The sequence below is a fragment of the Eufriesea mexicana genome, unplaced genomic scaffold, assembly GCF_001483705.2.
Source record: "Eufriesea mexicana isolate 0111107269 unplaced genomic scaffold, ASM148370v2 scaffold450, whole genome shotgun sequence".
NCBI classification, from domain to species: domain Eukaryota; kingdom Metazoa; phylum Arthropoda; class Insecta; order Hymenoptera; family Apidae; genus Eufriesea; species Eufriesea mexicana.
In genome coordinates, this window is record NW_016908595.1 from 53,610 (window position 1) to 78,841 (window position 25,232).

General features: G+C 33.0%; 5 protein-coding genes across 11 annotated transcripts; 1 reads left to right on the forward strand and 4 right to left on the reverse strand.

Moving 5' to 3' along the window:
• Positions 1–634: 634 nt before the first annotated feature.
• LOC108545445 (uncharacterized) lies at positions 635–2,055 on the reverse strand. Of its 3 annotated transcripts, none has more exons than XM_017897068.1 (3): positions 1,980–2,055; positions 1,383–1,566; positions 635–1,237 (listed from the first exon to the last, which is right to left on the reverse strand). In XM_017897068.1, the coding sequence occupies exons 2-3, from the start codon at positions 1,485–1,487 to the stop codon at positions 635–637; spliced, it is 708 nt and encodes a 235-aa protein (XP_017752557.1). In that variant the 5' UTR covers positions 1,488–1,566; positions 1,980–2,055. The 3 variants fall into 3 exon arrangements, with proteins under 3 accessions (XP_017752557.1, XP_017752558.1, XP_017752556.1); XM_017897069.1 differs by having other exon boundaries at positions 1,383–1,492; positions 1,980–2,024; XM_017897067.1 differs by lacking the exon at positions 1,980–2,055 and having other exon boundaries at positions 1,383–1,662.
• Positions 2,037–5,146, forward strand: LOC108545443 (ATP-binding cassette sub-family F member 3). 2 transcript variants are annotated; one of them, XM_017897063.1, is made up of 9 exons: positions 2,037–2,232; positions 2,332–2,437; positions 2,631–2,817; positions 2,885–3,219; positions 3,305–3,803; positions 3,878–4,101; positions 4,182–4,546; positions 4,627–4,847; positions 4,923–5,146. In XM_017897063.1, exons 1-9 carry the CDS (start codon positions 2,160–2,162, stop codon positions 5,067–5,069), a joined length of 2,157 nt encoding a protein of 718 aa, XP_017752552.1. In that variant the 5' UTR covers positions 2,037–2,159; the 3' UTR covers positions 5,070–5,146. The 2 variants fall into 2 exon arrangements, with proteins under 2 accessions (XP_017752552.1, XP_017752553.1); XM_017897064.1 differs by lacking the exon at positions 2,037–2,232 and having other exon boundaries at positions 2,357–2,432.
• Positions 5,147–5,890: 744 nt separating this feature from the next.
• Positions 5,891–8,515, reverse strand: LOC108545444 (WAS/WASL-interacting protein family member 3). Its single transcript, XM_017897065.1, has 5 exons — positions 8,207–8,515; positions 7,741–7,928; positions 7,370–7,662; positions 6,657–7,308; positions 5,891–6,020 (listed from the first exon to the last, which is right to left on the reverse strand). The coding sequence occupies exons 2-5, from the start codon at positions 7,892–7,894 to the stop codon at positions 5,932–5,934; spliced, it is 1,188 nt and encodes a 395-aa protein (XP_017752554.1). The 5' UTR covers positions 7,895–7,928; positions 8,207–8,515; the 3' UTR covers positions 5,891–5,931.
• Positions 8,516–9,481: 966 nt separating this feature from the next.
• LOC108545428 (transcription factor Sp4) lies at positions 9,482–13,780 on the reverse strand. 2 transcript variants are annotated; one of them, XM_017897043.1, is made up of 11 exons: positions 13,707–13,780; positions 13,022–13,219; positions 12,637–12,936; positions 12,160–12,562; positions 11,903–12,087; positions 11,736–11,825; positions 11,369–11,665; positions 10,713–10,950; positions 10,143–10,620; positions 9,776–10,070; positions 9,482–9,658 (listed from the first exon to the last, which is right to left on the reverse strand). In XM_017897043.1, exons 2-11 carry the CDS (start codon positions 13,055–13,057, stop codon positions 9,494–9,496), a joined length of 2,487 nt encoding a protein of 828 aa, XP_017752532.1. In that variant the 5' UTR covers positions 13,058–13,219; positions 13,707–13,780; the 3' UTR covers positions 9,482–9,493. The 2 variants fall into 2 exon arrangements, with proteins under 2 accessions (XP_017752532.1, XP_017752531.1); XM_017897042.1 differs by lacking the exon at positions 13,707–13,780 and adding an exon at positions 13,293–13,477.
• Positions 13,781–15,991: 2,211 nt separating this feature from the next.
• On the reverse strand, positions 15,992–24,818 carry Gpo1 (glycerophosphate oxidase 1). 3 transcript variants are annotated; one of them, XM_017897062.1, is made up of 12 exons: positions 24,634–24,818; positions 22,219–22,344; positions 19,570–19,726; positions 19,274–19,496; positions 19,003–19,166; positions 18,807–18,919; positions 18,522–18,715; positions 18,060–18,448; positions 17,741–17,991; positions 17,319–17,666; positions 17,125–17,223; positions 15,992–16,448 (listed from the first exon to the last, which is right to left on the reverse strand). In XM_017897062.1, exons 2-12 carry the CDS (start codon positions 22,303–22,305, stop codon positions 16,314–16,316), a joined length of 2,160 nt encoding a protein of 719 aa, XP_017752551.1. In that variant the 5' UTR covers positions 22,306–22,344; positions 24,634–24,818; the 3' UTR covers positions 15,992–16,313. The 3 variants fall into 3 exon arrangements, with proteins under 3 accessions (XP_017752551.1, XP_017752549.1, XP_017752550.1); XM_017897060.1 differs by lacking the exon at positions 17,125–17,223 and adding an exon at positions 16,972–17,073 and having other exon boundaries at positions 24,634–24,816; XM_017897061.1 differs by lacking the exons at positions 17,125–17,223; positions 24,634–24,818 and adding exons at positions 16,972–17,073; positions 23,992–24,039.
• Positions 24,819–25,232: the final 414 nt, after the last annotated feature.

Consider the following 25,232-nt stretch of genomic DNA (forward strand, 5'->3'; position numbering starts at 1 on the left):
CAATAAATTCATCTTTGCTCCTAAGAATTATTATATCTGTAATACTAATTTTAGAAAACAAACATGCTTTATATATATCATTTAAGGAATTACAATTTATAAAAAGATATAATAATTCATCTTCAGGAATGGCTAGAAGCAATGCAATACTGTATGGAATGAATTAGGACCTTTGTATTTTAACAATGATTAACAATCATTAAATCATGTTATAAAGTTATTGTACATACTTGGAATAATTCAAGTATCTGAGTTTGTTGAAACTGCTCTTTCAGTAAATTAAATATGCTTAAACTTTTGATTTAATGTAGTTCAATTAATCATGAACAAAACTTTGTACTATATTCATCTCTTTTTATATATTAATGAAATCTAATTTCTTGTCGAAAATATTTCAATCTGGTATATATATGGTACAACTTTATGCATAACTAAACATATATCTGTTTGTGATGAATAAAGAAATAGGTAGTTACCAAAATTTTTTGTTTTAACAAAATACAATTACTTGCAAGACTTCTGATGAATGTCATCTATGCAGTTGTTCATACAAATCGAAATAGATTTGCAAAGATAAAAAGTTATATGCAATGCTATTGTATAATCATATATTAAGATATGAGCATTAGTTTGCTCAACCATAATCAACACTTAGAGCACTAAGCCCTTTCTTCTTTATAGCTTCTGCCACAGCTCTTTCTAAAAAGTTCTCCTGTTCATCATTCTCATCTATTTTATCCAGATCCCAATCAAGTCTGTTATATTCCTCAGTGCTTTTTGAATCATTCAGTCTCAATGAATTTGTAGATGTAGTAGCTATAGACTTCTCAATATTTCCACCACCTTGTATGCGATTAGAAGGACAAGAACAATGTACATCTGTATATTCATTATTAGTCCAATAGCCTGGAGCTTTGTCACTGTAAAAAGCACTGGATTGAGAAACAAGTCTTGCAGATTGAACTAAACCATGATTACGAATTGCCATCGTAACTGCAGTATCTTCCATATCATTTCCTTTAAACAATTGAAATCTAGATTCTTCCAGAGAGTAAGAAGACGATGTTCCCATAAAGTAATTTTCCAATACTTTGTTAATGGTATTATCCACATACCCTTTGGTCACCTGATAATCTTGCCATCTTTCCAATTTTTCCCTTGCTTGTCTTTCTGTATCATCATATTCAATGTTTTCTGTTTCTTGTATTATCTCCTCTTTCCCATTTGAATTCTTTTCCTACAAAGTAAATGTTTAAATAGACTGTACAATTAAAAAATTAAAGGACTATGATTTATTAATTTTATCTTTACAGAAATGAAACACAAGATTAATGTACCTATTGGGATTTAAATGATTTTTTAATATTATATGTCATAATTACCATATCCCAAATTGTCTCGTTAACTTTAACTCGTGTACATTGCCGTTTCGGAGGAGCTGGCCTTTCGTGATCATCGGTGTCTGATTCTTCGATGTCGGTCGCCATCTTCTCTATTTTATACAAAACTGTATTGTTTCCTCTTTAAACAATTTAAATCACGCAAATAAATCCAACGACGATTCTACTACACAATCATCAGAGAAAGACTTTGGATAACGTTGCAAAAATTCACACCACTTGCATTAACTTTCTTTGACATTTTTCTTTCGCAGTAGTGATAAATCTTTATTGTTCATTTGATTGACTTTAAACCATTTTGACATTTGTGATTATATGCACTTTTTACGATGTGAGTAGTCCACAATATAAAAATTTAATAATAATCCCAAGCAAATGTCAAAACTCAAAGAAACAAATATTACATACAATCAGACAAGAATCGTTTTGACAGCTTCAAAATGGCTACTTTGCCATTAGATTTAATATAAAACATTAAATTGAATTCCGAAGAAATTTTATAGATTACTAATATGGAACTGAGATTTTGAAAATGTAGTAAATAAAATCATGCATAAACCGAACGTGACGGGAACTTACTTAAATTTAAATTAAGCTACCTGGACGATGTCTTGACTACAGCACTACATTCTAAAATGGCGTAAACATGTGTTTGTAGTGTTCAAAGGAATTCTGACGTCTGGTTCTGTCAAGCATATCGTTTTATAAATCATTCGAAGTAAATTCGTTTTGACATTTTCGTTAAACACGTTAATTGGCATGGCAGTCTGTGGTGAATATATTCGTAGTCAATTTCCCACGATAGATGATGATCTGTATCAATATGTGGAAGGTATATTCTGGAGATTAACCTATAAGTTATGAAATTTTTGTTATTTAATTCGTAAACGATACAAACTTTTAACTAATATAAATATTCGTTTCCATAAAGGTATATTAGACAGTTCTAAGGATGACTTTGAGGACGGTGACGAGGTTTACGAAGCAATAGGAGAGGTATTACACGAAGTTGCAGAAAAACCAGAGAATGAGGTTAGGTCTGTAAACGTGTTCGCACTTGTCATTTTTATATCGTCAGTTATGTTCTATCAATATTGTTAAATTTATTTTATTTCTGATTATATAATTTGAAGTTCTAATTTCAATTTACAGTTCTTTCTGATATTCATTTTTTCACCATATTATATAACTTTTTGCCTAGATTTACAATTTAGAATTCTTCATTTGTAGGCAAATATGTGTAAAACTATTAGAAATGCTAAAGGGCAATTCAAATGATGGAAATGTTGAAAGGAGAAAAAATGGAGTGAACAAAGTATTGAATGCACCAGTACATTTGGGGACTATGGCTGCTACTCTAGAGGCTCAAGTAGAACAAATAAAGAGTATATGGGTTACTACAAGAGATGATGCCATGGTAACAATTTATTCTGTGGATATTTAATAATTAGATATTATTTCGATTAAAAAATGTCCCTCAACAGAAGGTAGATGCCAAGAAGTTAGAAAAGGCAGAAGCAAAATTACAACAGAAACAAGAAAAAAGAAGTAACAATGAATTAAGTGGACGAATTAACACCATTAGTCAAGGCATAGAATCTGCCAGTGCAAGTCAGATGACAAGTAAAAAGGACAGTAGAATGGAAACTAAGAGTGGTGTAAATAAGACTCAAGACATTAGGATAGAAAACTTTGATATAGCATATGGAGATAGAATATTATTGCAAGGAGCTGACTTAACACTTGCATTTGGTAGACGATATGGCCTTATTGGTAGAAATGGGCTCGGTAAAACTACCTTATTAAGGATGATATCTAGGTACTAAAGTATCCCATAATAATTATTCAAATTCCATATACCTTATTTATCTTCTATTTAGTTCATTTCATTCTAATCATTTCAGTAAACAATTGAGAATACCATCTCATATAAGAGTTTTACATGTAGAACAAGAAGTTGCTGGAGATGATACTTCTGCCTTGGAATCTGTATTGGAATGTGACCAAGAGAGAAGTATGTTACTTAGCAAGGAAGCAGAATTGCAAGCAGTAATTGAAAAGGAAGGTGGTAAAACAGGAGATGCATTAGGCGAAGAATTAGCTAGAATATATGAAGCAATGCAATTAGCTGAAGTAGATAAAGCACCTGCTAGAGCCAGTGCAATTTTGTCAGGACTTGGATTTTCTGTTGAAAGACAATTGTGGCCCACTAAAGCTTTTTCTGGTGGTTGGAGAATGAGATTAGCGCTTGCAAGAGCACTATTTTCTAGACCTGATCTTCTGTTACTTGACGAACCTACGAATATGCTTGATATTAAAGCTATATTATGGCTAGAGAAATATTTACAGTCATGGCCAACTACTTTGCTCGTGGTATCTCACGACAGAAATTTCTTGGATACGGTACAGACTGCTTTACATCATTGAATCATTTTTTTACGTTATACAATCGAAAAATTTGTTATGTTTGACAATAGGTTCCCACGGACATACTATATTTACGTGGACAGAAAATTGAGGCATATCGAGGTAATTATGAACAATTTGCAAAAACTAAAGGAGAACGTGAAAGAAATCAGCAGAGGGAATATGAAGCTCAACAGGCTAAGAGAGCACATGTACAAGAATTCATTGATCGATTTCGATATAACGCTAATCGCGCTTCAAGTGTACAGAGTAAAATCAAGATGTTAGAAAAACTGTAAGTTCAACAAATCTAATGAAAATAACTGACAAATTTTTATGAGATATTATTACATGAAGTTTTATTATTTTCTACAGACCAGAGCTTAAACCAATGGAGAAAGAAGGAGAAGTAACTCTTCGTTTCCCAGATGTTACACCATTAAGTCCTCCAATATTACAACTTAACGAAGTCTCTTTTAGTTATACTAAAGAAAGCGATAATTTATGTATATTCAGTGCCGTTAATTTAACTGCTAGCTTACAATCTCGCATTTGTATCGTGGGAGAGAATGGTGCCGGTAAAACAACACTTTTAAAGATCATAACAGGTGCACTAAATCCAACACGAGGCACAGTGCATGTTCATAGAAATTTGAAATTTGGATATTTTAGTCAACATCATGTAGATCAATTAGATATGCGCGTATGTCCAGTTGAACTATTGCAAAATCATTTCCCAGGTACTAGTTAATTTATAATTTATACATAAACAATATTAGTAATGACTTTTATAAGTCGATTCTCCATTTGATTTTTTCAGGAAAACCAGTTGAAGAGTATAGAAGAATGCTCGGAAGCTTTGGAATAAGTGGTAACTTAGCACTACAGACGATCAGTTCTTTATCTGGTGGGCAAAAATCTAGAGTAGCATTTGCCTTAATGTGTGCTGCCATGCCAAACTTTTTAGTACTTGATGAACCTACAAATCATTTGGATATTGAATCTATTGAAGCTTTAGGTAAAGCACTAAATACTTGTCAGGTAAATAGTTTTCTTCAATTTATTTATATTTCATTTTAATTTGTTATGATAATTCTTATTTAAATCATTTTTCAGGCAGGTGTTATATTAGTTTCACACGATGAAAGATTAATTCGCATGGTATGCACTGAACTTTGGGTATGCGCAGAAGGTTCTGTTCGATGCATCGAGGGAGGTTTTGATGAGTATCGTAGGATTATTGAAAAGGAACTTGAAATATAAAGATCACTCTAATTTAATTATCAGTTTCTGCATTGTCCCGAGTTAAGTTACCGATGTGAAAATTTCAATTAATTCAATTAGATGCAAGAAAATAACAAATATTTTTTCTTATACTGGGACAATGGACGTTTATGATTTATTATTTATCGACACTGTCGCGAAGATTATATTGTCTTTTTAAATAAAACCGTGAGCATTAAAAATCATTGTTTATATATATTGTATCTATTTCATTATTAACATGAAACTTGCAAAATAGACTGAGTCTTCGATTTACAATAATATAGAATTAGGAAAGTTTCACATCGTTTAACTGCCAGCTACAATAAACTATATCTAAAAAAAATTCTGATATTTAATATTGTACATTAGTTAATAATAAAAAGTCGTTGTTATAAATAAAAGTATATAAGATTTGTTCTTATTATAAAACCATTCAGAATATTACACTGATGAACATATATGATCAATTATTTATACATATAATTGCAAATTTTTTTTTAAATTTACTGTGTTTTAATAATAACACAATATGATATACCACAGTTTATAAAAAGAAATAATGTATAGAACTATGATATCATAAACATTAAAATCAACATTTTATTATTAATAAACATAAAATGTTCATAATAAAATGAAATGTCTATAATACTTCATAATACACGAAATGTTCATAGTACTTTGTTATATATGATGGTTCTAATACTTTTATTTTACTTCTTTTTTCATTTATCTAAATTTTCCATTTCGTTGTAATAATGCTTCAAAAATTATTAAGACTAATCGTACAATATAATAAATATAACAAATTACTTGGAAACGTTTTATGTGCCAAAGAAGTTGTACTGTATTGTCACAGTTAACCTCCAGATGATGTATTTAATGGTACCATTGTATTGGATATAGAAGACATTTGCATGGGTGGTGCAGGAGCTTGCTGTTTTGCCGCTGGAATTTTCAAATATTTCTATTACTTTCCTCTTGACGAATCTTAACTTCGCTCGATAATCAGACCTTAACATACAGTTGTAATTTCAAGATGTGCATCACGCATACAAGCAATTAGCATTAGTGCAGAACAATAATTTAATTATTTCAAATATTTAGACAAGCACCTAGTATTAGTCATGATTTAGGGTTTATGAATCATTCTTAATTTCTTGATATATCATAATATATAATATATAGTAAGTAAATAGAATAGTTAAATTAGAATATAATTTATTTTTCATACTTAATTTTACTTTATGCCTAATAAGTGATTAGAATAGTTAAATTAGAATATAGTTTATTTTTCATTCTTAATTTTACTTTATGCCATATAAATGTACAAGCAAGAAAATAAATTTTCTATTCATGCACAGAAACAAAACAAACTAATTCATCTGTTAAATAAGAATTCAATATGGTGATTCATTGTCATTAGTAAATTATGTGAAAAGCGATGAATATTTTTAAACATGCAAATATATAATAAATGTTTCCAAGATTGAACAAAATTTTACAGGAACAACTCAGCAGTATATTGTCTAATAATATAATTTAAGGAAAAGGATAAATGACTTTCAAGCATGTCATTCTCACCATTTCTGCTGCTGTAGATTTTCGTGAATCCCTTGAATGGCTCCGGTGGCGGAAAATTCACAATAGAATGAAACATGTCCGCAAATCGAACCTCTAAATCTAAAGTACTCATCATCTGTCCATTGCGCATGGAAGAACTCCTTGTAGGAGGTGTTGGCGGTGGTGGCGGTGGTGGAGCTAGTCTCTGATGAGTAGGAGCTGGACGATGTGGAAGAGGTGGAGGTGGAGGTGGTATACCTGGTGCGCTGACAGTCACTCTAGAAGGTGGTGGTGGTGCCACTCTAGTCGCCGTAGTGGTTACACTGTTTGTTCTAGAAGTAGGTGGGGAGGGAGGTTTCGCGTTTGGATGTCTAAGAATTCGATTTGTAGGCCTTGGCTGGGTTTCATTTAGGCAATCCTGAGACTGATGAAGAGATGCTGAAGTTGGGGCAAGTACAGAGGGTGATTTGGGCAATCGCATACTTTGTGCCCTTGACACACTTCCTCCAGTAGTTAAGTTTAATTTCTTAGGAGGTGGTGATGGTTTGTGCAACACAGATGATGATGAAGAAGGTGGTTTAGGTGCAAGGATAGGCTTTCCAAATCCCTTAGATGTTTCTGCACTGGAATTAGCAGAATCTGTGATACTTTGTCCTGACATTGAGTTGGTCTTCTAAAATAATGCATAAAATCTTAATCTTACATTTTTAAGGTAATTGTCAATATATTTTTACCTGAGTAAATATTTGTGGTTTTTGAGTAGCTGGTGGTGGGACTGGAGGTGGACCTCTTTTTATGCTAGAAACAGTTGATTGACCAAGGTTTGTATTATTTACATTACTAGTATTCTTTTCACCTGAAGAGGTCCTGAGTCTTGTAGGCTTCAATTTAGGCATACCACTAGAAAATAATCCACCTAATCCTATGGGTCCTCCATTACTTGCATTAATACCACTGTTCGCTATATTAGAACTATTTTCCTTAGTATTTAAGGAAGAAGAGTTTCCTGGTTCAGTTCTTACTTTACCTAAAATAATAATAATAATAATAATAATTTCTAATAGATGTATCATTTATATGGAAATATATATCCTATACAACATACCACTAATTACAGGTGCACTTTTATCTATAGTCACAGTTTTTTTCAAAGTCTTCCCAGCTCGAATTGATTGAAGAAGTAAACTCCTATCTTGATCTCCTACACCAGCTCCAGATGTATTAAAAAGAGGAGGTGGAGGAGGAGGTGGTGCAGGCATTCTTGTTCAGTTTTTATAAAAGTATTTGTCACCCCTGTTAAAATTGCATTATAAAAATAATATTATTAATTTAAGTAAATTTAAGTTGATTCGTACGCTCGAATTAAACCATTAATGAACCATTAAAAACATACAATGGCTGAAGTACATTTTATAAGATAAGATTATACCTCCTACAGAGAAAATACTACAATTAGGTTAGCGCAAAAATAATTTTAACATTTTTTTGGTATTCTATATTCATATTTAATCATTTCTATGCTTTAAGGGTATATATTAAATGTCTAATTTAATAAATTATAAGCTATATACCTAAAATTGACAAAAATATTTTGTGTCCAAAGCGGGACGGTCTTTGAAACTACCGCACTTTGTGTCCGTTTTTGAGTCACTATGAAGGAACAGAATCCACAACATTCCAAAATTTTCCAGAGCCGAATGATTTAGATATACTGGTGTTTTTTACGAGTACAAGTCAAGATCGACTCGTCACACATACGGGTGATCAAATTAATGCACATCCCGATAAGAGTTGACCGTTTGTTTATAGTATTGACGAGTCATATTCGATCGAACATGCATACGTCGAATACACCTGAATACATCACCTGGGAGCTCTTAAAGTCATGGCAGTGAAACGAGAACAGTATCTTTCGGTTGTAACTCTTTTACCATTGGCTGTAGGAAAAAAATCTACATCCTCGCTTTCCGCTAGAGAAACACACATCCGTTTTTAAACATTCCAATCGTAATTGTATCCTTATTCATTCATGTAGTTTAGAAGTTAAATTCCAGTTTTAACAATAGAAATTTATTAATTTTTTTTTAATTTATTAAAATAAAAGGTCGGAGTGAAAAATGATTTTATTTCTAAAAAAATTAAGGATAAAATATATCATAAGAAACTTAGTTTCTTTTCTAAAAAAACATTTTATATTACATTAAAAATGTAAAAGTACGAATGACAAAATATATGTCAATTCGAAAAATATCGGTTGTAAAAGGTATTGCTAATATATAATAGTATATAAATATAGGTAACAAACATTTTTCTTGTAGAAAAATTTTCGTCGCTGAACAAATAAATATGAACGTTTAAACATCTTACCTTTGATTTTTTTATTTTGAATACTTTATCTAAATATTATGCCTGAAAAATATTGCAATTGAATGCAACGTTATTGTTCCTACATGCTATAAAAATTTTGCTATAAGGTGAAAAACTGAACATGTCTATAAGTCATAATATCAAAAACCGTTTATAAGTGTAAAATTCATTTTGTGCAAAAGATCTTTCTTTTTACAATTAATATACAATTATTATACATATTTACAGAATTCATTTATCAATACAAAAATAGATTATACACTATATCGAATTATGATAATCCCTGTAAAAAGTTTTCTCTCTTTTCATTTTATCGCAGAAAATAATTACAATAATCTTTGAAAACTATCATAAACAATGTAACGCTACTTAGATTTATTAAGATTTCATCGATATCGTTAACGTAACAACCAACGTTTCAGCCAACAGTTTTCTTATTCCTAAACCTTTCAGAGGCAAAGGAACCCACATGGGGAGAACATGAATTCTTTTTATTCATTTGTTACATGATTCGTTGGTTGAGGTTTTATTTCGTCCATTTGTTCGGAAATAACGATATCAGATTGTTCCGTGTCTTTATGTAGAGCGATAATAATTTTCTCTTCCGTGGAAGATTGACTGTCGGAAGAACCTTCCTGAGTTGACGTAGCTGCTTCCTATAATAGAACAAAAACTATAAAAATTTGTAAATGCATAACCTTTCCGTATTTTTTATTTTTATCTTTCCATTTATTTATAAATCACAATTTTAATTGAAGTATAACTCTCCTTACCGTACTGCGAATTTTTGTATGTGTTTTTATATGTTTTGTCAAATGGTCCGATCGCATGAATTTTTTAGTACATTCGGGACATTGGAATCTCTTTTCACCAGTGTGAGTTCTACGATGCCTCTGAAGCTCATCCGACCTAGTAAATTTCTTACCACAAAATGTCCAACTACAAGCAAATGGTCGTTCTCCAGTATGCCACCTCAAATGAGCTCGGAGGTGACTTGTTTTCCCATATACTTTATTGCAACCTGGTATGTGGCAAACATGTTGCCGTTTCCTAGTCATGTCTCTATTTCTATTCAAATAAATTTAAATTTACAAAACTATTATGAATTTAAATAAGCAAGAATTATTTTTAAAATCCTACCTATCACCATCACCACAATTAGGACACGTGCATGCGACCCTTCTACGATGCTGTTTGTTAGAATCGGTTTCGATATTCGCAGATGTTGCAGTGGTTACTTGATGCTGATGCGACGTGGGAGTGGGTGTTGTTAATGTATTGTTTGACTGAAGAGTTTGTAAAATTTGCCATTTTGTCGGATCATTTGAATCTAATTGCACGGTTGGGGCAGCGACAATAGGCGCAGCAGCTGTCGCAGGTAATGTCTGAACAGTGGCGGGTTGTAGAGCGCTCGCAGGTATAACTTGCACATTACCCAGACCTGGAATATTTTGCACAGGTATCGACTGAAGAAAACCATTTGTAGCGTTCATTCCGCCAGCAGGTTGAAGTTGCATTATACTCCCACTACCAACGCTCCTCATCATGTTACCTTGCTGGGCAGTTAAGTTTGCTAACGCAGATGCAGGAATTAAAGTTAGCTGTTGAGCTTGTGTTCCTATGAAATATACATGAAATTAAAGTGTTAAACCTTTTCTGATTGATGCATATAAAAAAAAATTAAAATTAACATATCACTGGTATACATGCCTGCAATTGTTATAGGTTGAACAGCAGACTGCGTTGATTGGGCAGCAGAAATATGTATAACTTGACCACTGGCTAATTGTCTGGCATCAATACTAGTTACTTTTATATCACCTTCAACTGTCTCTGGTGGTCTTGTTAAAGCTGATAACGTTTGTACATCAATTTTCTGCCCATCTTTTGTAGTAATTACGTTACTACCCCCTTGCATTGGTCTTCCAAGTGCACCTATTCCGAGTACCTATAAAAATAAATATTTAATGATACATTCAAAAGATAATTAACTCCTTAATACAGTGTGTCCCTTTTAAAATTTTGCACTCAAGTGCTTCTTAAACTACAGTTCGTTTCAAAAAATGTTTCAAATGAAACTTACTCTGTTTCAAGGGGAACATTTTATAATGGTCATAAAATTTTGCTAGATATATATTTTCTTTTTTTTTATATAAGTGGATAATGTAGTTTAGGATGTATTCATTGACCTAAATACTCTGGTATATAAAGGTCGTTGAAGGTTAAGATTATGGCCATTATAAGATGTGCTGTTTGAAACAGGGAAAGTTTCATTTGAAACACTTTTTGAAACAAACCATAGTTTAAAAAATAATTGAGTGCAAAACTTCAAATGGGCAACCTGTATATCTTCCATGATTTTTTACTTGAACGTTGCTTGGAGTTGTTACTGTCGTACTCCAGGTCGCTACAGTAGACGATGGCGCAGATGATTGTTGCTGTGCTTGTTGAACTTGCTGTTGCTGCTGCTGCTGTTGTATGACTTGTTGTACAACTTGTTGTACTTGTTGTTGCTGCTGTTGCTGTACCTGAGCTTGTGCCGCTTGTTGTTGCTGTTGCTGCTGTACAGACTGTACTACTTGTGGTTGAGCTTGTTGTTGCACTACTTGTTGTTGTGCTTGTTGCTGAGCAACTTGCTGTGCAACTTGAGTTACCTGCTGACTCTAATATTAAGATTATTTTAATAGAAAATACATTGTCATATTATGATAAATCATTTTTTTAAATATTTACTTGCAAACTTTGAAGTTGAGGTAAGTTAGCAATTTGAACCTGCTGAATTTGCCCATTTGGTGTGATTATTTGAGCTACTTGTGGAATTTGCTGCAAAAAAATTATATTTCAAACGATATATACTAATTCTTACGACCGAAAAACTTCTATTTATGTAATCATAGTACTTGCGTGATTTGTGGTATCATTTGTGTGGCAGGCACATTGAAAACACTAGACAGCGCTTGAACAGGAAAATGTACAGTTTGATATACTGTTTGCCCATTACTAGCAGTGACCGGTACTTGCACAGGCACAGTTTGTTGAACATGCTGCATAGGAAACTGGAGTGGCCTAACTTGCACACTTTGTCCTAAATGTGAAGAATATTAAATCAAATGTACTAGCCTTTATAATAGTCACTTAACAATCTCAAAACATGTACCTGTTGGTAATTGTACAGTTTGTCCAGTGATATTTTGTATGATAGAAGGAAAGACATTGGGTGATCTTATTAAACTAACTGGCTGTGGTGTAATAATAGTCTGACCATTAGCCAGCTGTACTTGCTGACTTGCAAGTTGAACTTGTTGTCCATTAGCAGTGGCAAATTGCATTGTGGGTTGGCTTTGATGATGCCCCCCTGCAGCAGACATGGCAGAGGATGGAATGAAAAGTGCTTCTTGACCATCTATGTTAACAGTTTGCATCTGTGGTATAACACTATAACTAAGTTGCTGCTGTGGTTGTTGCTGTTGTTGCGGCTGTTGTTGTGTCTGCTGCTGCTGTGTTTGTTGTTGCTGCTGCTGAAGTGCAGCCTGAGTCTGAGTACTGATCAACTGAGCACCCTAAAATAATCGTTATTCTCAAAAAAGAAACAATTGACTTATTATCGTCTCTATATTAAAAGTGCAACTCATACCTGTAAAAATTGTTGAGGTAAAGATTGAACAGAAATGGTTTGTGCTCTTTGTTGATCATGTTGTGGTTGTTGAGTCTGTAAAGGCACAAAATTTTGCAATTGCTGCAAAGTAATAACTTGTGGCTGCTGTTGTTGTTGTGTTTGTTGTTGAACATCTTGCTGTTGTTGTAACTGTTGCAAAACATTTGCACTTAGGAAACGAATTTGAGGTTGAGCAGTCTGTTGTTCTAGTTGTTGTTGCTGTTCAGCTTCATCCTGTTGCTGTTGCGTTTGTAAGGGATCATGGTCTTCTATCTCCTCCTGTGAAGTAATTTTAATGCTTTTCTCATTTCTGCTAACTCCATTTCTGTACGAATGATGAAACAAAACCTGCCAATCATCTCACCTGTGTGATATTTCGCCCATCCACACTTCGTTTCATGATGAATATATCGGTAATATATCCTTAACGCAAACAACGTCGACGTCAACGCTAAATTTACGTTGAGTACCCTTATGCTAGGAATCCATTCTTTGCTATACCAAACCAGACTGACTATTTAGTCCGCGGTATATGAAATTGCTCGCTTGGAGAGCGTTTAATCTGAAAAGACCATTCCTTAGTTAAGCTATTTAAAATATGAATCTACAATCGACTTAACTACATTGGTAACTACCCTACTACTCAAATACTGCATTTGGATCCGTTTCTCTTTTTTCTTTGTTTCCAATCAACCTACACGCACTTCGCGATTCAAATATCACGATTTAACAAAAATTGAGGATAAACGGTGAACACAAACTGAATTCTCGAGTGACTGACGACCAGGAAACATCAACGACTTAAACGATATCGACACGTGCGAAGACCACTCTCCGAAGACAAAGAAGGCCAGAGAGCACTCCTCGAGAACCCAATCGAGGACCGCCTCTCTACGCCCCTGTTTCTACCGCCCCACCCGCCGTCGCTCGAAATATTGCCCGCCGTGGCAAGGACGCGCATAACCACCAACACAGAAGCACACCGTGTGTCGTCACACCCGCCCACTCGGTCGCTTGTCGGCTGTCCGCTCACTAACACGTTGACGTACCTGCGATAACAGGGAAGGCAGCCTCACGATGCAGCCTCCACCCACTTTGCACATGGGACTCCACCTAACTCGCGAACGGCACGTGGCTCCTCCGTAGAAACGTCCACTCTGTACTCCCGCCACTCGTTTTTTTCTTCAAGAACCGAGCTGGTAACCCTTTTGTGCCTGCTACACTTCCTGTTTCATTTGTTTGGCTTTGTAGTTGTTTCCGAGACAGCCATTATAGAACGTAACGAATAACTAAACTTTAATCGTATGTTTTATGATATTACTAATTTTGAAGAACTTTACGCAATGAAAAGGAACAGATAGACATTGTTTGACAGCAATATTCGTTATTTTAATAGCACGCTTATGTTACACCTACACACCGACATGCATTATACTCAAGCGTCTGTGGTACGCGCGCGCGCACTATTCAGCGAGTGATCGTGGTCGACGATCTATGCTTTGCTTCCTTTTTTCGTCAGTATACCTGTGTTTGGTATTTTCTTTTTCAGGAAGAAGTGTAATTACGCAAAACAAAATTCAATTAAAAATTCACCCTGTAACACTAGTTTAACTAATTCCTGTGATAACACCAAAAAATTGACGCTTCGTTTAAAGTTGCCGCCAAAAATAGAGATATAGGACAAGCCAATATTCCCCCTTCTTTCTATGGCGATCGACGTAAAAATCTTTCTATCAAAGTTCTTTAACTGAGAGTTCTCGTTCAAAAAACGATCTTACGCTGGTTTCGTATCACCTGGCGCACGATTCGATTTCAACGTGATTTCAACACGTGCACGTAGACCCGCAACGTGTTGGTCGGCCGTCCCTCGCGAAAACAGGGCTACGAATACCGCTATGAGAGGACTACTTTCGCCGTGGGGCGGTACACAAGGTGGCAACGTCGCTGTCCGCCAAGTGATCGGATGAGAGCTCTGATTGGTTGTTGCTTATTCGCGATAGCTAGCAGCGAGCAGAGGTTCGTTAGACAGGGGCGTACGCAGGAACCGTCGGACGCCCACCCCGTCGAAGAGGGATAAGCGATGCACACCTACTTTCTCTGGCCTTCCTTCCCCTCTTTTTACCAGTACCCCCCCGGTCAGGGCCACGCTTGAGTAGGGTCGTGATCATTGATATCTCGTCATTATAGGTATGCTCTTTCTCTTTCTCATTTTATTATGCTATGGAAACATTAACTCATTGCCAAATAATGATGTTGATTTGCTGAAGGGAAGAGCTGTTAACACTCCCTAGTTATACCGTCGTCCTTGTCACGATGAGAAACGAACTGTTCGAAACTCTTTCTTTTCAGTTAGCCATATATGAAGTGATTGAATAGATTGCATGCAACGTTGAAAGTTAGTTCAATTAAAAACTAAGAGTTTACCGACTTCTTTTTATATTTTGTTTTTTTTATTTTGAGACTCATAATTAACTAAAAGATGGATATTCTATGCGTAGCAACAGAAATTTTCGTTAAAGATATCTAAAGATATTAATCGAGTTTAACTTAATAAAAAAAGATTTATAATAAACAAGACGACATCAAAATAATTGATGTATTTGAAAATAAGGATTAGGCTAGGTCTTGACACATGACAATAATAGTCCAATATGGCTTTTTATTAAGTCAATGACAATGACTAGTGACAAGTGAAATAAATTAATCTCTAACATCGATCATATGTAGTGCCTGTATGATGTTAGCAATAATAAATTAAATAAGTGATTACATTTAAATAATCAGACAATCTATGTAAACTGATCTCTAATATACACCAGTAGTAATTAACATTACTTATAAATAAATTCATCTTTGAAAATTCTAAAAATAAAATCGAGCTTACAATCCAATGGCATGTGTAATTACGTCGTATGTAACATACCTAGACAAGGAATTGTTTACAGTACTGGATTATTTTTTTGTTACAGCAAGTGAATAATAATAAATTATAAATAAAATTATATATTTTCTCTTACCAACTTGCATTGGTACTTATGTTCTGTAACATTGAATCCTGGTAATTATGAAAGTGTAGTTTCGATGAACATGACATTTAAAATGTTTGCGACCGATAAATAGTGAAAACTTTGTGTTATGTTTATGGAAGTATATAGGATTCTGAAAATTGTACCGATTCAATATACAACAATATATTTAACTATAGTTTTCTACTCACACCGGTGCATTTCAGGACCTATATACAAATTAGAACACATCTGTTCTATTACTTAATGTAACTCAAACACTGTACACAAAGATATTTACATATTGAAATTAAAATTCGTGCCTTTTCTTTGACATTGATCATTAGAATAAGATTTCATACAGCTGCAACTGATTTACATTTGCGAGGTCAAAATCTTTCTCTTTCTCTTCCTCATTTCATTTGTTGAAAGCTTGAAAGCTACATACAACGAAATAGAAAGTATGAGAAGAGTTAAGTAGATTTGCAAAATAGTAATCCTAGAATATTTGTACTAGAGTGGGCTACAATTGAAATTCAAAGTGAACAATGGTTCTGTAATAAAGAATTCGTCGCAGAGCTGCGTTCCGAATATGTGAATCGCATATTAAAAGCGTGCGAATTGTACAGTGCCGCAAAACGTAAATCTCTTTTACAATCCACCACCTGATCTCTCTACGCTGATCTGTTTTTTCAATATTTCTTTTTCATGTTGAGCTTCTTCCATTTCTGCCATCCTTGCAAAACGCGAATACGCCACATGTCCAGATTTGATGGCCGACATCATCTGTATTAAATGGAAAAGAAAAAATTAATTTTAAGAATTATGAACGTGAGGAAACCATATCTCGAACTTCAAAATAATAAGTTTTGCAATCTGGCACAAGAGCAGCATGATACCAAGATAGTTTACAAGACAGAAGAGGAGGCGGAGAGGTTCGAATATTCATAGAAATATTATAATCACGACATTAAGACAAGGCAAACTTTGATTAGACAGGTTACTATCTATATGTAGACAAGGTCTAGACTATTCGTGCAATAAAAAGAGAATATTAAAAAACTTGTTACTACTACTATAAACTACTACAAAATAAAGAAGTAAAAAATGTTATGGGTATCACTATATCCAACAGGTCTTTCTCAAATTTTTGTCTTATATTAGACAATAAATTGACTCCAAATAATGTTAAAAACAAGAAAAGATTGAGAGTCAAATATAAATATATATGTAAAATAACGTAACAAAGGAAATTTGAAAGCAGCAGCAAGTCTATACGCCAAATCCGTGCGTGCGAGCTTTCACAGACCTGAAGGTACTCGTCCAACTCGACCTGACCATTCATATTAGTGTCGATTTCGCGCAGTATTTCATGAAGCTCTTCACCAGGTACTTCCTTGTCACCGAACAACTGTGAATAGTAAAAAAAAGTTTCTGATTAAATATGTGTTTTACGATTTACCTGTAAATAATCTTGTAACTCCATTTGCCCATTATAATTGAGATCAATTTCATTGAGTAAAGTGTGCATTTCATCTTCATTCAGTTTTATGCCAAGTACCTGTACATTGATAATTATGCATATAACAAAAGCAAAAGAAAAATAAAAAAACAAAATTTAAATAACATAAAATTAATAGCATATTTTATGCAAACCTTAAGTCCTCGCCTAATATCATTAATGGAAACGTAGCCTTTGTTGTCTTTATCGATGATTCCAAAACGTTTAATATATAATTGAATTTCATCCTTTGTGAGATTGATAGGTATTTTGTCACGTGACGCACGATTAACCATTTGTCCCATTTCATTAGCGAGAAAATCACTGGCTTCTTTGTGTTGTCTTTTCTTTTCTTCTGGTGACCAATGTAATTCTTCTGCCATAATATCAATAATGCCTGGAAGAGCTTCTTGTGCCGCTTGAACGTTCAGAAAAGCTAATCTTAATCGTCTTGCAATCATATCGATTGCCGTTCTCGCGTATTCACGAACTCCATATCGAATCTAACATTAATAATGATTAATTGTTACAATGAATAAAAAAGGAATTATTGAAATTTATGTTTGATAGTATTCACCTCGGCGTCGATATATGGGAATTCAGGATGAAGTTTTTTGCCTATTATTGGCCATCTTTTACCAGTAAGAGAAGCCATCTTTGCTACAGCAAATGCACGATCTCCATAACTTTTAGCCAAATGTTGTGCAACTTCACATTCTAAGCCAAAATCTTGTACTAATCTGATGTACATCGTTGGACTCCAACCATGAGCTCCCTCAAGGAGAAAGCCATTTGTTTGACAGGGTCTTTCAGGCTTTAAGTCGCAAGCTTAACAAATAACATAAAAATTAATTACCAAATTTTACAATACTTCTAACATATATATCACGTCATGCCTTTAATAGCTGCGTCGATAGTTTCTTCAGCCATTGCCCTGTACGTTGTCCATTTTCCTCCAGCTATTGTGATGAGTTTTGTGGGACTAACATGCACAATATGATTTCTGGCAAGAGATTGGGTGTTTGGTTTGTTAGGATCAGAAACAAGAGGTCTAATTCCGCTCCAAGCGGATAGTACATCTCCACGACGAACTTCAACGTCTGGGTTGAGATAGTTTTTCACTTCGCGTAAAATAAACATAATTTCATCCTCAGTAGGTCGAGGATTATGCGTTACTTCGCAAGGTAAGTCTGTCGTTCCTGCGATCGTTTGTTTCTGCCAAGGTAAGAAAAATATCACTCGACCATCGCTTGTTGCTGGATCCAATAAACCCATCTGGTCAGGGCTAAATGCATTTTATATGATTAACGTAAATCTCTTGAATATTTCCAACATCTAAGTTTTACTTAATTATTCACCTGTAGTAACCTGGAAGAACGATATGAACACCGGAAGAGGGGCAGCAGATCTCTTTAACGTTTTGATCATCCATTTTTCTAATATGATCAGTGAATGGGCCTGTTGCATTTATTATCGCCTTTGCTTTCACATCCCATTGTTCACCCGTAAGTTCGTCTTTTACACGAGCACCAGTAAGTACTCGATTACCATCCTTCACGAAATAGATATGTTATCTCAATAAATAATTTATTTTTACATTGATCTTATTACTATATACAGTCAAGTGATATCAATGTCAATACCTTATCAAGGCCTTTCAAGAGATTGACAACTTTAACGTGATTTACAACCGTGGCACCATGCCGTGAGGCAGTCAGAGCAACTGCCAAATTCATTCTGGCATCATCCTGTTGACCTGTTACATCAAAATAGCAGGAAATTACACTGTGCTTAAAAAAGTCAGTAAAAAATAACAAATAACACTCAATAGAAATGTACCATCATAATAAACAATAGCTCCTGTTAATTTGTCTCCTTTCAACATGGGAAATAATTCTAACGCATTACTTTTACTGAGGAAATAAGACGATTTCACCGTCTTGCTTCCAGCAACGAGATCATACATTTTTATACCAAACCAGTAGTAGGGAATCTGCCACCACCTATTGGAGATAAATCGATATTACATAATAGTTCTAGTTACAGTTTTCATTTCAAATGAAGATAATTAAAACAAAAAACAAATAAAGATAATCAGAGATTAACATACGTGTAAACAGGCAACATAATAGGTAGAGGATGAGCTAAATGAGGAGCACTGTGTAACATGGATGCCCGTTCATGTAATGCTTCTTTGACCATTTTATATTGTTCTACATCGAATTGCATTATAGCTTTTTGTAGGTAACGCACACCACCATGAATAAGCTTTGTACTTCTAGAAGATGTACCAGAAGCAAAATCATCCCCTTCAATTAAAGCTGTTTTCAAACCTGAAAATTAAACATAGGGTACGGTTAATAAATAATCGTTTAGTTTAATGTAATACAAAAATTAACAAATCACCTCGTGTGCAAGCATCCAATGCACATCCGGCCCCCGTCGCACCACCACCAACGATAAGAATATCGTATTCTTCATGATTCTTCAATGTCTTCAATTGTTCCTCTCTTGTTGGTAAAGGTCTCTTCGCTGGTCTTGTTTGTGGCACATCCGCATGTACCTACAATAGATAAAAATATTACCGCTGAATTTGCATAATACATTTCATAATATTACATCGCGAAAACTTTGAAAATAGAGCGAGTAAAATAAAATAAGAAAGTAATCCTCATACATTTATTTCTGTAGATTGAATTTCATGCTAATTTCCGGTCTTGAATAATCAATCTTAATCAGTTAACGATAAAATTTATTGTTGTTACAATTTATATCAAATTAATTCAATTTCTAATTTGATAAATATCGATCTCGTATCTACATTTTTGTATAAAAAATTAAATTTTACGAATTTATGCTAATATTATTCTTATTATATTAATAAGAAAAGAATTTGTTCACGATATATCATTACAGATGTATATTAATATCATATATTATATATATGCCACTTCACAGTAGATAATGTAAAACAATGCTCATTAGTTGCTCAGTAGCATCACATTTTTGTCGTGATTTTTATTCGACATAACGGCAAGTGTAAATTGGTCGCACGTCTATTACGCACATCTCCCGTTTAGTATTCACTATTTTTAAATATAGTCATTTAAATTCAGAGTATAAGTACGGAAAGAAAAATTAATGAAATAACGTTGTCATTTTGTCTTTTTATACTTGGCTTCATTATTTGTAAACAAATGTTTTACGTATCTTCCACACATCGTATAAAATAGTAGAAATATTTTTCTTCTAATGTACATATAATCAATTTTTTACTATATCCTCTTATTCCATTTTTTTTTTTTTTTTTTTTCATTCCTTAATCATTTAATCAGTCCTGATGGGTATTAATCATAAAAATAATTTTTTATGTAAATTTAATGACTTTGCTCTAAATGTGTTTATCTTTTTTCTGGTTTTTCCAAAACACGTTGTATTGTACCATTAATAAGAATTATAGATCTGTAAAGCTTGAAAAAGTAATGCATTTTTATTATATTCTTGTAAAAAACAATTTGAAAAAGCTGCAGAATGTGTTGACAGATCCCGATGATTTTGAAGTATATTATAGAGCGCGAAATTCTGAACAACTATTATTTGAACAAGAATTACCGCTCAGTCTTAGTTTTCAAGATATTTGCAAAAATTATGGATTTAACTACATTGAATTCTGCCTGTACGTGTATGATATCCAGAGTGAGGAAGAGATCACCGCTCGTCCAATGTATATAACGGGTGAACAAAAATCACTGAATGTCATTTGTCTTTTTGTAAAAAAGGAGTAAAAAGATAGTAACTTCTCAAGCTCTCCTAATGCTAAAACACAGCATTAAAAAAAAAAAAAAAAAAAAAAAAAAAAAAAAAAACAAAAAAAAGAAAAAAAACCTGAAGAAATGAGGTGATTTATGGCAAAGTTACTAAATTGTAGTTTTATCTTATTTTATTTTGTTAAACATCTGCTCGTTGAAAATAAATTTTCCGTAACTGTAAATCTTCAATTCGATGAAGAAAATACACGACAGTATTCACTAACAACTTTATAACGTATACATGAAAAAAAAGAACTATTTTTTAATTAAGACAATAAATTAATATAAAATAAAAAAAGGAGAAAAATAATTGTGACAGCATGACATTAGATTCCTATAATCCAAAATTTCTCTACCCCAGCACTACACCAATTATTAGTGCTTGATGATACGTACTATGTGACAGAATTTAATTGTTTATTTATTTTATATGTATATATAAAATATAAAAAATAAATAAATAAAAATATATAAAACGTATATATAAAAACACGAAACTTCTATCTGTTATGAACAGTAATCAAAGCTCACACGTTTTATCCTTTTAATATCATATGCATGGATACGTATTTACAAGGAAACATTTCGTTAATAGATGCTCATAGTTCTTTCAACGACATGTTGTCTAATCAGAATAAATGATCATATATTTAAATTAACTGTAGACGCGAAAAACAATGAGGTATCGAAATAGACGAGCATCCCTGATAGCTCATCCTGGCCTGGCACAGACCTTCCCAGCAGTGAAATTTTGGTAACCACGTGATTGCGGCCTGATCTCGAAACACTATACAGCCTTGACTGCCAGCAGAAATTACGGTCAGTAATAACTTCTCGTCAAGGTATAAGCTAAATTCGAGAACTCAGTGACCGGTAGAAACTATAACGATAACGATACCGGTGACTTCCAAAATTTGCTCTTATTTGCAGTTTTAAATATTTTACAGTCTGCATAAGAAAAGAGGAAAAGGAGCTAAATAACGGCAATTATAATAATAAATTTATTATGAAGAATGAAACAGGTTAAAAAAATTTATAAAATATAAAAAAGATCCCAACAGTTTCATCTTTGCTGATATCGCATTACCTTTGTTCCCGCGCTTTTTAGTGACAAATAATTTTCAAATGAAGAATTCCGTTGTGATTGCACAAATTCTTGCGAAAAAAAAAAAAATGCTACAAATAAGAACCAAAGGGCAAGGTAGTTAAAATTAATTAAATTTCAATAATGATCAAGTATACTTACGGTATTATCGGACATCAATAGGTAAGAAGTAAGAGCACTAGCACCGATGGCGCTTGCACCCCCCACTAATAGTTTCAGCGATGCCATCTTACGTCACTTATGGTGGGACAATCTTTCAAGAAAGATCTAGAAATGAACGGAAACACGTCTACATTACTGTTGCTCACGTCATACGTGGGTTAGAAATTACGTAAGACGAGAATGAAGTGAAAAAGCTATAAAAAGATACGACGAAGGGTTACCAAACGGCGAAATGTCTGTTTGATAAGCAATCGTTAGGTTAGAAAAAAAAATTTACGCACTGATAAGGTAAATGAAAATAATAACTACAAAACATGAAATGTAATCCTTTAACGGATTAATCCGTGCCCCTGATCTATTTAATGAATCACCGTCCATGTGATTTGGCAATGTATCAACAGGTGTAATGTATACGACAGTGATAAGGAAATGACTGTTGAAAGAATGACCAAAAATGTTATCGATAAAATATCCCTAACGAGATCAAACTAATTGCCCATATATCAAAATCTGAATTGTAGCTTTTTTACCTAAACAGAAACAAATTAATATAATATAATTTTTTAGCATAATATACTTGTAGAAGCATACAGGTAGTTCCTTGGCTTCTTCACAAAGACGATCTCTTAAAAATGATTCATTGGCAGATATCCCAAAATACTTCAATCTTGATCGAACGTGACATACCGTTTCTGTACCGTGTCATGTGGCATACCAATGTGTCATGCGAGATATCATACATACAATTTGCGATATAATGCTTATATGCGCGCATAATGATGTAATATAACATCTAGTGATTATAAGCTCCGGGTGCAAAATAAATTACTCGATCGTGGTGCTATAATTATATGAGAGACTAAAACTTCCTACTTATGAACGAGGAAATCCTTGTTGATAAATCACTGCATACACTCAACAACTTATTAAGTTATCAATTGTAAAAAATACGATTTGATAATAACTACGTTTTATATGACACACTAAATGTAATATAACACTAAATGTTATATAACAAATAAAGTTAATAAAATCCTTGCTTGTTCGCTAATCATTTATTAAAATTCCAATGTCAAGAATCTTTTTTACGGAATAGTACAATATACAAATAGATTATTCGCTTTTTTAGCAACGAATCATAGTTCTGTATTTTAGCGATAAATTGTGTGTATTAGATAAAGAAAATCACGTTTCTAACTTCAGATAATAAACCCAGCGATTACTTTAAATAAAAATAAAAAACATGTACTCGAAATTAAAAATATGGGCTCACTAATATAATCATTTCCTATTTTATCGACGATTTAATCACATCTTTTATAAATTAATATTAAAGATTTTGTAATTCTCTGGAAAATCTCGTATTATCTTAAACATAGACATTCACATAGTGATGAAATTTAAACGTTTGTCAATAAAAATAGTTAAATTTTAATTTAAACATGAAATGTAGTAAGATGCACGTGCTGCTGACGCATTATTTTTTTATCAGGTGACGTGTTAATTTTTATTAAAAAATTAAGTTAGTCAAACACAATAATTAAAACAGATAAAAAACATAAAAAGTTGAAGCAACGAAGAACATAATTTTTGACCTAATCTAATCACGATGTTGTTAACTGCTGAAAAAATAATTTGCATTAAGCTATTCGTTATGAGACCTTGACAGTCCCTCAAAACACGTGGAATTATGTAAGCTATAGCTTGTATTAATCAGTAAATTTTAGTATCTTTCGATTCTATGTTCCTTACTTCTTTTTCGTAAATATCGATACATCAAAGTGATGTGAACAAAATGTTTTATGAAAATAGCGAAACTGATTTACTGATTTGAACAGGCGAAAACTAGACGAATCTCAAGAGGTATCGTTTTTCACAAGACGGAGTCATAAACCTTTCAGTAATTCTTTTCATAGAGAATATATTAATATATACACACATTACAATAATGCAAACGTAGAGAATGATGTCGCAAAGCTACATTTTAAAATAGCACCCACGAATCTTGTGCCAAATGCTTTCGAATGTCATTTATATTGTAGATGTACTCATTATACAATACACCATATATCCCACAATATTATGGATGAAAAAAAATATTCGTTGATTCTTGTTTTAAAATCAATGAATAAAATCTCATAAATAATCATTTTTTAATGAATCAATTATTCTTCGTGTGTTATTCCTCTTCTACTCGGGAATAGTGTTAGTAATTTTAAGAGTTAGGTTATCCAAATTTCTATGGAAAATTATGAAAAAAATATTACTCTATTTTCTTATTAAAAAATATTAAACAATTTGTTACAAAAATTAATGATTTACATAATTCATAGATTATGACTGACATGATACATAATTATCAATTGCAGTTATACTAATGATGATGTTACTCACTGTAAAATAAATTGATAGCTATAAGGCTATTGAAAACACCCGCGCACAATGGTGGTGAGTGCGATATGTAAAACTAAAAATTAACGGTGCACATATTCGATGAGGATGCTGTCACACATTTCACTACTCGCACGAGCGAATGAACCGTAGTGAACGATCAAGCAACACTTAAGATGTAAACTGACTGCCTCAGCGACATCTTTCGAAGTCTTTTTAATCTATTGAATGGCGCGTTTAACAAACATAGATTAATTCTATTCATTTTTCTTTTTATATGTGTAAAAAATTTGAAAAGAATTAGTATATTTTTATTAATATATTTATACTAGAATAACAGGTCCTTCTATTAAAAAATTAAAAAATTTACTTCAGTCAATTATACTGTTTTATATTCACATTTTTTGTACAAAACAAACGATTTCCTTTCACAATGTCAAAAAAACAGATTAGTCAAAAATACTCAATATCAACTTGTTACTTGCAAATTGTTCATAAAATAGTGATTCGTTCTTTTATAGATTATCTTATGTAGCATAACTTACATACGAATTATGCATTATTCATATTAGAAATAAAGTAATTTTTCGTTATTATACAGT

What these genes read in the sequence shown, in the direction of transcription:
- LOC108545445 (XM_017897068.1), bottom strand. Translation starts at nt 1,487, where the DNA reads ATGGCGACCGACATCGAAGAATCAGACACCGATGATCACGAAAGGCCA. An exon ending in ACGAGACAATTTGGGATATG is followed by an intron (nt 1,238 to 1,382) that starts GTAATTATGACA and finishes TTTACTTTGTAG; the next exon opens with GAAAAGAATTCAAATGGGAA.
- LOC108545443 (XM_017897063.1), top strand. Translation starts at nt 2,160, where the DNA reads ATGGCAGTCTGTGGTGAATATATTCGTAGTCAATTTCCCACGATAGAT. An exon ending in TCTGTATCAATATGTGGAAG is followed by an intron (nt 2,233 to 2,331) that starts GTATATTCTGGA and finishes GTTTCCATAAAG; the next exon opens with GTATATTAGACAGTTCTAAG. An exon ending in CTACAAGAGATGATGCCATG is followed by an intron (nt 2,818 to 2,884) that starts GTAACAATTTAT and finishes GTCCCTCAACAG; the next exon opens with AAGGTAGATGCCAAGAAGTT.
- LOC108545444 (XM_017897065.1), bottom strand. Translation starts at nt 7,894, where the DNA reads ATGCCTGCACCACCTCCTCCTCCACCTCCTCTTTTTAATACATCTGGA. An exon ending in AAGTGCACCTGTAATTAGTG is followed by an intron (nt 7,663 to 7,740) that starts GTATGTTGTATA and finishes TTATTATTTTAG; the next exon opens with GTAAAGTAAGAACTGAACCA. An exon ending in AATCTACAGCAGCAGAAATG is followed by an intron (nt 6,021 to 6,656) that starts GTGAGAATGACA and finishes TGAAAATTCCAG; the next exon opens with CGGCAAAACAGCAAGCTCCT.
- LOC108545428 (XM_017897043.1), bottom strand. Translation starts at nt 13,057, where the DNA reads ATGAAACGAAGTGTGGATGGGCGAAATATCACACAG. An exon ending in AATTGTGGTGATGGTGATAG is followed by an intron (nt 10,071 to 10,142) that starts GTAGGATTTTAA and finishes TTATTTGAATAG; the next exon opens with AAATAGAGACATGACTAGGA. An exon ending in ATACAAAAATTCGCAGTACG is followed by an intron (nt 9,659 to 9,775) that starts GTAAGGAGAGTT and finishes GTTCTATTATAG; the next exon opens with GAAGCAGCTACGTCAACTCA.
- Gpo1 (XM_017897060.1), bottom strand. Translation starts at nt 22,305, where the DNA reads ATGGCATCGCTGAAACTATTAGTGGGGGGTGCAAGCGCCATCGGTGCT. An exon ending in ATTATGTTGCCTGTTTACAC is followed by an intron (nt 19,167 to 19,273) that starts GTATGTTAATCT and finishes TATCTCCAATAG; the next exon opens with GTGGTGGCAGATTCCCTACT. An exon ending in GTTCTTCCAGGTTACTACAG is followed by an intron (nt 18,449 to 18,521) that starts GTGAATAATTAA and finishes AAATGCATTTAG; the next exon opens with CCCTGACCAGATGGGTTTAT.